Source organism: Protomyctophum bolini (assembly GCF_963924005.1).
Source record: "Protomyctophum bolini genome assembly, chromosome: 5".
Classification (NCBI taxonomy): domain Eukaryota; kingdom Metazoa; phylum Chordata; class Actinopteri; order Myctophiformes; family Myctophidae; genus Protomyctophum; species Protomyctophum bolini.
Window position 1 is genome coordinate 22,076,771 of NC_137866.1, and position 11,993 is coordinate 22,088,763.

Here is an 11,993-nt window from a genome sequence, read left to right on the forward strand (position 1 = left end):
ACACTTGTGTATCTTGGCTGCTGTAAGGAGTCTGACTGAATTTCAAAATCAAATGTTCAAAAGGGCAGTGCACAGTCATTTGCTGCAGCTACTCCTTTCCGACACCGGGAGGCTCCCTGCTAACTGCCTAGTGCATACATACAACTTATGTCATCAAGGTAACTATTGCCAAGGTAACTTAAGAGACGCTGAAGGAGAGTACTTCCTACTGAAGCTTGATGAAAACTGTATGGGAACCATATTCAAACAATGAAAAACGGTATTTAATTATTTTAAATGTATTCTTAACTACACTGTCTAGTGTCTAGAGAAGTTACAGTAGGCCTATCTTGTAAAATGCCCAATAGTGAATGGTCTTCCAGTGGAATGAAGACTAAGCTTACTGTAAGTGATTTTTACAGAGACATGATCAAGAATGTGTTCAGTTCGGCTATGTTCAGTTATAGTGGCTGCAAGACATTCGCTCTGATTAGCCTACTATCAGTTTCAACGTCTGACAATATACAACTTTAATTCGTTTTTTGTGATTTTTAATTCAAATCAAATCTAGAAATTGGTCCTACAGTTGTCCTAAGGCTGGGTGCAGTAAGTTCATTTCTTGTTAAATATTATGTTATGTCTATATTCTGATAGTAGACTAATACTTTTATTTGCTATAGTGTTTGTTCACTGTTCAGTAGGAATCTTGTTCATAGACAGGGATCCCTGGCCTATACATATTTAAAACCTTTACACAAAATACTTTGTTTTAACCAAAATATCACCTTTAGGCTTTACTTACACTACCATGAATCTCTCTCTACTCTCTGTCTCTCTCCCAAAGAAATCACTGTCTGATAATCTTCATTGCCAGTGAGTCACTAGGAGAAACCCAATAGCTGCAGAAGATCATGCATTTGACAAGGCCTAAATCCTCGAAAGGAAGACGCAGGGCCTCAATCCGCCCTCCAGATGGCATCCAGAGTGCAGCATTGACTCCAAAACCTCCTGTGGAGCACAGCAGGCCAGACAGCTACCTCTGCTCACAGTCACACCCCATGATCAGACAGACCCACCAAATGAGACAGGAATCACAGGATGAAGTTGCACACATGCTGCAGTTTGGCCCTTCACCTCCAGCACTTTCGTTAAACAAGTACATGGTCCTTCCTTCCATTGAGAAAAGGCGATCAGAGCCCAATAAGCTCTCTAATAATTGTATCCGCCACAAACAGCACAGGCACACTGAGCCCAATTTGCCCACAGCGCCGATAACCCAAAGCAACCCTGAAATGGGCAATGTGGCTGATGTGAACTGCAGGGTCTCCCTCATGCCCCCAGAGTCTGATTTGAAACCAGAAACAACTCGAGAACCCGCTGGTCCTAGAGGGAGTTTGCTCCTAGCTATCCGAGTTCCCAGTGGCAGAAGGTTTGAGCAGCACTATCTCTTTACAGACACCTTGCTCACAGTGATAGCTAGTGCAGAAGCCAGATATGGAACAACGTATGGAGGTGGTTTCATTGAGACCATGGATGTACCACGTCAGACCTTCACAGACTTGGACATGACATTGGCCCAGTGTGGTATCTTGAACAAATCACTGCTATGCATTTCTCAGGAAGATAGCTCAGTGGACTTTGCATGAACAGGCCACATTTTAATACTAACATCCCCATTCTGGACATGTCATAATAGAACATTCACCAGAAATAGCTGATTTACAAGCTCACAATTCAAGGTTGTGCTTTCTTACATCTTGTGTACAGGAAAGGTACATAAGAATAAAACATATTTTTGTTCGGCTTCCTTCAGAAAATGCATTATGTAATAAAACCGTACACATGCATACAATCTTGGCATAGGCCTATACAATCTTTTCATTATAGCTGCCACATTACTTTGAACGTCACAGTATCCGTGTATGTGCCACATACACAGACTAGTATGTGGCAATGTGAGCTTGTAGATCAGCTATTTTCACTATTGACATAAAGTATAAAGTGGTTGAGCTTAAATAATAGATCAATATTATTGATTATCATTACAAACTACTTGTAATTGTATACTTCCTTATTTCATCATGGTATAAAATCTAATTTCCAGAATCCTTTAAATAGCAACGGCTCCAAACACATTCCAGTGGACAGATCCTGCAGCCTTTTACACTACACTAGAAAAGAACATGAACATGGCTAGATGTACTGAATTGCATATTTGAAACACCTGTGGTATACATACTCCTATTGGATACATGAAGGCATGCATTCTCATACTACACATTTAAAAAATAAAATAAAACATTGAATCATGTAGCTCAGCTGTTAAGTTTATTCGTTTTATTTTTAAGTATTGTTGATGACAAGATATGGGAAAAGCCAATCAAATATCAGCCAATACAAGGGCTGGACAACTATGTTTCCAAACTTAATGTTGCCTTCAAATTAAAAATGTATCAGACAGACAGCTGTTATAATTGTTTGGGCAAGAGCTCTTCATAATAATGCAGAGAATGAAAGAATGGAATATACTGCAACAGTCTCGCTGCGATTAAACATCTTAACTTTGTTCACAAAAAGCTAATTTAGCCAACACGTGACAAACATCAAAAAAGGGCCCAACTCGTGTCAACTGACAGAATCGGCTACCAAATACTTTGTGCATAAATTGCATAATTTCAAGTTTTCAATTTTACTGTACTTTTACACAGTTAACAGCAGCACCTTTCAAAATAAGAAAAAATGTATAGTATAAAGGAAAAAATGTATAGTATAAAGTGTATAGCTCAACGCTTTGGCATACATTAGGCTGCTACTGGCCAAAAGAAATAAAATAACCGCATAGCATTATTTAAAGTTTTCACTACCGTACATTTGTACAGTTAACAGCAGCACCTTTCAAAATGGTAACCCAGCATAATGGATAGTTTATAAAGTGCTAAAACTTTGGCACAAATTAGGCTAACACTGGCCTAAAAATAAAATAACTTTGCATAGCCAACATTAGCAAAAACCAAAGAAAAGAATATATATATATATATATATTTTTTTTTTTGTAAATAAAATAAATGTGGAAAAGGCCCATGTCGTACATGGTGCACAAAGTGTGATTACGCCATCCAACTGCATGAGCAACGAATTCAGCTCATGACTCTCTCAAGTGCATTTGCATCCTCGGTGTCAAGTTGTACAATTTTCCTGTCTACGGGAGAAAGAAAAAACAATATTAGGAAGAATTAAAAAAGAACCAAGTGGATGTCTTGTAGTAGTATCAATTTCAAATTGTTAGAAAAACAAACTGAAAACATACTGAAATGCAACACAATTTGACGGATAATATCCATGCTGTGTTGACTGTCAACCATGTTGAAGGCAAATCCTTGTTTGCCAAAACGCCCAGTGCGGCCAATCCGGTGAAGGTATGTCTCGTTGTCAGCGTTCCCTTCTTTGTCCACAGGAAGGTCAAAATTCATGACAATGGAAACTTGCTCTACATCGATGCCTGCCATGCAACACAGACAAAGATATAAAATTGAGATTGTGAATTTAAAAAAAAAAATTGTAATGAATACAGCAGTATAACATGAAAGTATTCTTATAAATGAATGGTAGGGAAACGTTTTCATGGCAAGGACCGCAACATTTACACTTAATAGCCCACAGACCCCTATTTGAAAAGTATGAAGGACCCCCAGTTTGACATGCACCACAGAAAGTATGGACAGTCGCACAGGTACTCCCAGATATATTTGGTAAGTCGCACAGATCCAATTGCAGGTGCATTTGCGTCCAAAATGGTGTCAATTTTGAGCTTTGGCTTGAGAGAACTAATGGCTTTTGCAACCCGTGATGTTGTGAGCTTGTAGATGAGCTGTTTTCGCCGGGGGGGGGGGGGGAGGGAAGACAGTTGTATCTCGTGTTTATTGCGAACTGAAGACGGTTGCATCCCCACTCAAAATGTGCACATGGCCACGCGTACACACTACACAGAAAATGTGCGCTTGTCCACGTGTGCACACACGCACAATTGAGTGCACACACGCACAATTGAGTACACACACAGCGAAAGCAGTTCGGAAAGTTTACGTAGGCTGTTGATGTCGGAAGTGGTGGAAGTCAACATGTGAAAGCAGCAGTGGATCCAGCGTGATGCAGCAACATGTAAAATAAGCTTTGTTCCATGTAAGTAGATGGGGCAATTTTAATTCACTAATAAAGTTATTATTAATTTATAATTTGTTAAATTGGAAAAAGGGCTTCGTTAAGACCTCCATATTATTATGATCAATGACTGTGTGAAAAGTGGGAGTGATTGGTGCAGGCAGTGAGGAGCTACGGCAGTGTTTCTGACAGACAGACAGAGAGTTAATTATAGTTTGATGAAACAGTATTTATTTCTTAACGTTACTATATCAAATGAAAGAATGGTTTGGGTTATAGTTATGTATTGTATACCATCCCACTCCACCAGAATAGAAACATTCAACAATAGGAGCATTTGTCAGATTGACTGTACATACTACAGTATACAGTAATATACATTACTGCTAAAAGCCCAATTCATCCATAGTAAGAGTAAGTTTGTGTGCCTGCTGACGAACAGTGAAGGGAAAAAAAGTAGGCCACTTCAAAAGATCATTGAGATTCTTTATAATTGACCGATTTAAGTAAAAGTTGCTAAATCCTAATCGATTTCTAACTGTCGCAATGCATCATCATTAATTCCCTAGTTGTACTATATGATTTACCTCTGGCGCACACATTTGTGGTCACCAGCACTTTCTCCTTGCCATTCCTGAAGCGCTCGATGACTGCAGCTCTCTGTTGCACAGTCAGTTCTCCACTCAGCAGTGCCACCTGGTGCCCTTCCTTGCTTAGCTCAGCAGTGAGCCAGCCAGCCATCACGCGAGTCTGAAACAAGTCAATATGTTGTCCGTCATAACCTGGAACTTTCCCATTCTACCCTGAATTTGAACCCGGGTCTCCTGCACAAGTGCTGAAGGTTTATCCACTGAGCTAATAGACAACTTTCTTGCTGTGGGGAGAAATTTTATTTTGTGTTAAACCAGTGTCAAATGTCGTGTCCAACCTAGACACAGGAGAGACCAAATACAACGACCAAGTTCGCAGCACTCAGCGTGGTAAATGTGACTGTGAGGGGGTGTGCTTGGAGATCAGATCATCTGAACTAGTGTGGCATGTGCAATATTACGTCTTTGTGTGTGGAGTCTGTGGACGATGGCGAAGATTAACATTTTTTTTTAATGTGTGTGAGAGAGAGAGAGAGAGAGAGAATACTCATCCAAAGCTTTAAGATTAAGATTAAGCCACATGACTTACATGGCAGAAGATCATGGCCTGTGCGATGGTGATGCATCCATATATGTTGCAGAGTGCTGCGAACTTGGCCTCTTTCCCCTCGCATAATATGTAGAACTGCTTGATGTTGTCCAGTGTCTCCTCTTCACGCTTCAGCTTGATGACATTTGGGTCGGGAATCACCCTCTGTGCAAAGTTCCACACCATGTCGTCAAAGGTGGCAGAGAACAGAAGCATCTGACAATCCTTAGGCAGCATTCTGCAGCAGAGGGGAAATGGAGAGAAGAGGTTTGTTGGAGAGTAATATACATATATGACATGTGCTGGTGTCATGCACCAAAACGTAATTATCACACCAATGACAGACTATGTTGTGAGCTTGCAATTTTTGGCATGTGACAACAATCAGGAATAACAATCAAACAAAGAAATAATGCTGAACTGAAATATTAGTTTTAACTTCTAATTACTAATGAGAGTGTTAGATTTAGGTGCACCAAGGTGCAAGCATTGACAATACTGTTGACTACGGTCTATGCCTGCACACTGTTGACTTATAATAAAGTGAAAGTCCTTAAAAGTTTGACATGACGACACCAAGTATGAAATAATAGAAAAAATAATAATAATAAATAGAAAAAAGAGGAAATAACCAGGTGTTCAATGGAGATAGCAAAATGTGATAATGATAAAAAGGTGCTCACACGGATCAAAAACGGGATCAATACATAGATAAAAAGAGAAGGATCCGGGCACACAAAGTTAAAAAAAATGAGGAACGCCTTTATTAAATTAAAAAGGCAACTGCTTTTTGCCGGATCCTTCTCTTTTTATCTATGAAATATAATAGTTTAATGATTTCTTGCCGTAGAAAAATACAAAACAACGTGGATACAAAATGTGGCAAAGGTTTCAATTATTTACGTGGATTCTGTCGGTCTCGTTGCATCAAGAAACATGTCAAGACTAGTCTGTGTACGTTCATTCTAGGTTGTGAGATCACACTAAGTGAGCCGAAATTCCGTTTCCGGTTAACTCCTTCAATAAAAGTGCAAACATATTTTCTCTTATTCCAAATAAAGAACAATAAATCACACCCAATAGCTGCAGCTATATTCTGCCTAGGATCCCATGATCCTTTAAAGTATTTCTCTGAGGGGAAACTTGCCTATGGATGCGAATGCTCTGGTCCTGATGGCCCTGTGTTGACATCATGACATCCGCCTCATCCAGAACAAAAACTCGTATCTTCTTGGGGTCGATGGCCTTGAGCTTCCAGCACCAATCCAGGACTGTACCAGGTGTCCCGACGACGATCTGCTCCTGCAAGACTGTACCTCGCTCCACTGAAGGAAGCATAAAGAGATCTAATAGCATATGTTGCAACTTGCAAGAGCCCTTTGCAGGACAATTTACAAATGTAACTGCTTTTACCTGGCATCCCCATTTTGGGTATGTCATTTTAGCCGAAATGTTTCAAAAATAGCTAATCTACAAGGTCACAACGGTCTATTTTTAGAACATGTTTGAAACGTTGAATAAGGTTTAAAAGTGGTTAAAATGCTAATTACAAAATGAAAATACTTACGTCTATTGCCCCGAATGGCATAGGCCAGTTTGACGTCAGCGTAAAACTTCCCCATCTTTTCAATGACCTGGCCGATCTGCAGAGCAAGCTCGTATGTTGGCGCAATGCAAAGGGCCTGCAAGTGCAAAGAAATAATGTCATTAAATGACTAGTTTTCAAGCCTTGTTAGGAAGATAAGCAGACATTGTGGGGTTCCAAACAACATAAGACTTACCTGACACCACTTGTCAGCTGGGTCGACATGGCTCAGCATGGCCAATGAGAAGGAAGCGGTTTTACCTGTGCCGGACTGGGACTGGGCAATCAGATTCTGAGGGCTAGAGCAAAAACAATGTTAAGATAGAAGAGGTGAGAGATAAAGCCTAAAGCCTGAATTATATGTTTAGATGGCAGATCTACAAGCTCACATTGCTTTCAATGTGCTACAACACCCTAAATCTTAGCCAAGTTCTTGTTGGCAATCGACACTGTCATCCATACATCACGCAAATCGCTATATACCATCTCTATAGTCATGTGATCAACACGGACCTGTCCACTTCCCCATATTCCATCCCCATTGACTAAGATCCACTCCTGACTAAGTTTTCAGGAGTGGCCCTTTTGTACAAAATGCCGCAAATCATGAACACAGTGTCCGATTGCGGTGAAACTGTGCATGCATATTCCCACTAGGCTGATTATGGAAATATGAATTGGGGGTGCTCGACTTCTGACCCCGTCAGAAGTGTCTTCAGCAAAATTAAGATACTCTGGCCTCTTTGATAAGTAAAACAGCCTGCAGTAAGTGCAGGGCTCGAAATTGCGACCATTTTTATTGTAGTGCGACCAAAACGATTGCGACCGGTCGCGGGCTGGTTCCATCCTGCGAGATGATTTAATCCAACTTGTAGAGCATAAATAGTCCATTCCTGTCCAGAGTTGATTTTTTTAAAGAAATATCTCCTGCTCTCCCTCTACTCCTCCCATCGTCAGCGTGGACTGACGATGGGAGGAGTAGAGGGAGAGCAGGAGATAACATCAGCTGGGTGATCAGACCTAAGGTCATCAGCTGTGAGAAACAACAAAAGAGCTCAATTGAATGGAATGTGTGGAGGGACACACACACACACACACATGCACACACCATCTTTTTCCTAGACATGCAAATTAATGTTATGCAAATAACTTCTCAGAAAGTGTCCCTGCATCTGGAAGCAGCAAGTGAAGATGCAATTCCATGCTGGCCATGGCTACCCATTTAAACTTTTTTTTTTTTAAATTAAATAAAAAAGCAGTCCTGCATAAAACAAAGTGTTTCGTAGCCATTTATAAATCCAGAAATTATAGCAGAGACAGTATTTAGAATTTAATTCTATTTTCAAATGGTTTATTGGCACTTCTTAAACAAAAATAGCATCTCATACCAACTGGCTTATAGGCCAGTGGTTCCCAAAGTGGGGTCCAGGGACCACTAGGGGTCCTTGAGGGAGTTACAGGGGGTCCTCAACTAAATGATAGTTAGGAACCAAATGGAGGGTCTGAAACTCTGAGTGTACATACTATGGGTATACGAATTTCCCTGTACATTTGTACACTCTCAGAGTTGTGATTTCTTTAAAGAAATATCTCCTGCTCTCCCTCTACTAGTCTACTCCTCCCATGTAAGTCCGTGGACATTAAGTGAGTCAATAACATCAGCTGGGTGATCAGACCTAAGGTCGTCAGCTGTGAGAAACAACAAAAGAGCTCAATTGAATGGAATGTGTGGAGACACACACACACACACACACACACACACACACACAGGTCAAACTGGGGGTCCTTGACTCCTTGAAATGAAAATAGCTGAAAATAATTGCTAGAGCCGTAAAAGTCTTCTCTTATGGGGGACGGTTCCTGGCATATATTTTCAAATGGGAGTCAGTGTGTCAATTTGGGGGTCCTTGACATGAAAAAGTTTGGGAACCACTGTTGTAGGCTACAAGTGTAATACATTTAGGTGGGTGCTCCTTCATTCTGAATTTGGTAGCACCAGTGCTACCAAGTAAAAAAGTTAATTTCGAGCCCTGAAGTGCATCACTTTCAATGTAAAACAGATGTGAAAGAATATGATTGTATACTGTAGCCACAATTTGCAACACTAGATTATTTTATAATGGGATGAATCTGGAGTTGCTCTTCTCCATATGCAGACCGCGGCCATCTTAACATATAAGTTAATGGCAAGGTGCTACCTAGGTGCAACTTCCATTGGCAGCCCATTCATTCAAACACAAAAGTCCTATCTGATTGTATTAAACAACGTCAAACTCACCAACATTGCAGCTGTTCGGAAAGCTTGAATTATTCTCTTTCTATCCTTCAAATTCACTGTACAGAAAAGTCCTATCTGATTGTATTAAACAACGTTAAACTCACCAACATTGCAGCTGTAGGGAAAGCTTGAATTATCCTCTTTCAAACTGCAAAGCGTTTGTTTTATAAAAGTCCTGTCATCAGCTACTTTCTGTCAAGACATTCTGTGCAGGTGATTCATTTTCTAAGTGTTGGGGTTTTGGAAGCGCTTGTCGAAGTCACTGAACTGCCACGCGTACCTAGCCTGGCTCCAGCCCCTGAATCGCTAGCCACATTAAAAATTTATGTTCAGGCGATTAGTGAAACGAATCCTGTTTCGAATTTTCACATAATGGAGGCAGCAGCACGACCCATTAATAAAAACCAGTGCTTCCAAACTCCAACAATTAGAAAAAATATCACGGCAGAGAATTTCTTGACAGAAAGTAGCTCATAACATGTCAACGGTGGATTTTTATGAAACAAACGCTTTGCCATTTGAAAGAAGATAATTAAAGTTTTCCCTACAGCTGCAATGTTGGTGAGTTTAACATTGTTAAACACTGTTAATACAAGCAGATCTGAGATCTGGATCAATGGGATGTCAATGGAGTGTATTGTAACTCTAGATTCATCCTATTATATAAATATCTGTGTTGCAAATTGCGGCTATGTATTGTATACTGTAGCAAAATACAAACATCTGACATTCACTGTTTCACATTCACTGATGCACATGTTCCCAAAAAAAGTAGATAACACTGTGGGTTTAGGTGTAATTTTAGTGGAGACTTCCGTATGAAATGTTATTAGGCAAAGATCAGACTTTTATCAAGGTCACAATTTTTTCTACCCTGACATTGGGATTCTATGATATGCACGCTATGATTGACATATGGGGTGGATGATTGATATCAGTGCCATACTTTTAGTGCTGCCAGTCTCCAGACTTTATGTAACTATCTTTGCATAAACATGGTGACCATCATGAAAAATATATATAGTCCCGCAATCATGAAAAGGTACTCACGGCTCTGCAAGCATCATTGGCAGTGCATTTTCCTGGATCCTTGATGGCCTATTGAAGCCCATGGTGTAGACACCCTTAAGCAGCTGAGGTTTCCTGTTGAACACCAAGCCAATACTGGCATGTTATGAAACTGAAAACAATATGCAGTAACGGCATTGGATGAAATGTATATAGCCTTCTGGAACATTGCTGGGAGTTCCAGACTTACAGTCTGAGCTCTTCAAATGTCTTCACAGAGAAGAGAGGAGAGTTGGGGTCTCGCTGGAGAACCTCAACGTGGTTTCTATTCTTCACAAGATTGTTGCGAATCAATTTATTCAGCAGTGATTGTTCTGCTGCGCTCACTGTAAAATACACAATGAACTGTATGAGTCAAAAGATCAGACTTCAGATCAATACAGAAGCTGTATGTATGACAAGGTTATATATCAGAGGGAAAGGTGGCCATTAAGATGTTTGACGATATGATATAGGAGAGAGCCATCTACGTATTTGCAATTCATACCACACCAACATTAAGCATGCATGCATTTTTTTTAATTCACGATATTGTGCATTATGTACAATATCGTCATTATGTGGAAGTTTTAGTTCCACATAAGTTTTAGTTTTAGTCAGATTACTTTTACAAGTTGGACTTTATTACCATTTCTTATGTTTATAAAATGTGAAAAATGCAAAGAGCAAAGACCAAAAACGAATACATTGTACCTTTATCTGGTTCCTCTGCTTTCTTTGGTGCCTCTCCTTTCTTTTCAATCACTGGCAAAACGTTCCCTACAAGCAGCATACATTGATGTCATACAGATCATGAGAATTCAAAGATGGCTTGTTAAGATACAAAGTCATTTTAATAATGCCAAGATTAAAGTTACCATTTATCTCTCCTCTGATGCTCAGTGGAGTGTCCCGGTCTATACGCCTGATAAACTGGAGAGGAACACAGAAACAATGCATTAATGCAATGGAATTATTACAGTACATAATGCAAACACCACGGCACATTTACAGGACCAAAATGGAAACAAGCCCTCAGAGCTTTTATGTGTTATCCTTTTATCACCATTAATAGTACGTACCACTGTACCTTTTTTGCAAAGTGTTTAATCAAACATAATGCAATTACATAAGAAATGCATAAAACCACAGTGCAATGCCATAATAGACAGTACATTAATAGGTGCAAGTTTGCAAAGAATCACACGTGCTACTACCAGACAGCATAACATGGTATTGGTAGCCATGAGATAACATCATGTTGGGGCTTGTTAGCTTAACAGGTGTCCGGTGCGACACAGGGCACAGGGTATTAAGGGTCACTCGACAAAAAGTACAAGAAAGACAGAAAGTACAAGTTACAACGAAAAAAGTTACTTTTTTGTCTATAATTATTTTGTACATATGGTAAATCTTTAATTTTCCGGTCATTTGGGTCGAACTGTCGAAAGAATAATTCGAGAGACGATGTATTAAAGCGCATTTGATGTTTGCATGCCATCAATGTAAAACTCGACACGTTACCTGTCTGGGTTTAGGTTTAATAGTCGAAGCATCTTGAATATCGGCGGCCCTTGACCAAGACTCTGAAGCCATTATTAGATGTTAATAATGGTGCTTTCTTCAAACAACAAGTTAACTTTCAAAAGTTTTGTTGACGTGAACGCGATGCTTGTGATGATGATGATGATGCTCCCGTTCGTTCATCAGGTGGAGTACTGGAGAGAGACCGTGGAGCGAGTGGGTGAGTCCCGTCCCATGGCCCGA

General features: G+C 40.0%; 2 protein-coding genes across 2 annotated transcripts; one reads left to right on the plus strand and one right to left on the minus strand.

The window, feature by feature from the left end:
* Positions 1–890: 890 nt before the first annotated feature.
* On the plus strand, positions 891–1,625 carry ubxn10 (UBX domain protein 10; the record flags this gene model as incomplete). Its single annotated transcript, XM_080762826.1, has 1 exon — positions 891–1,625. One exon carries the CDS (start codon positions 891–893, stop codon positions 1,623–1,625), a length of 735 nt encoding a protein of 244 aa, XP_080618952.1.
* Positions 1,626–3,116: 1,491 nt separating this feature from the next.
* Positions 3,117–11,790, minus strand: ddx19a (DEAD-box helicase 19a; the record flags this gene model as incomplete). Its single annotated transcript, XM_080762829.1, has 12 exons — positions 11,751–11,790; positions 11,105–11,159; positions 10,941–11,006; positions 10,438–10,573; positions 10,230–10,322; positions 7,098–7,200; positions 6,884–6,998; positions 6,464–6,641; positions 5,317–5,554; positions 4,725–4,887; positions 3,287–3,478; positions 3,117–3,178 (listed from the first exon to the last, which is right to left on the minus strand). The coding sequence occupies exons 5-12, from the start codon at positions 10,289–10,291 to the stop codon at positions 3,117–3,119; spliced, it is 1,113 nt and encodes a 370-aa protein (XP_080618955.1). The 5' UTR covers positions 10,292–10,322; positions 10,438–10,573; positions 10,941–11,006; positions 11,105–11,159; positions 11,751–11,790.
* Positions 11,791–11,993: the final 203 nt, after the last annotated feature.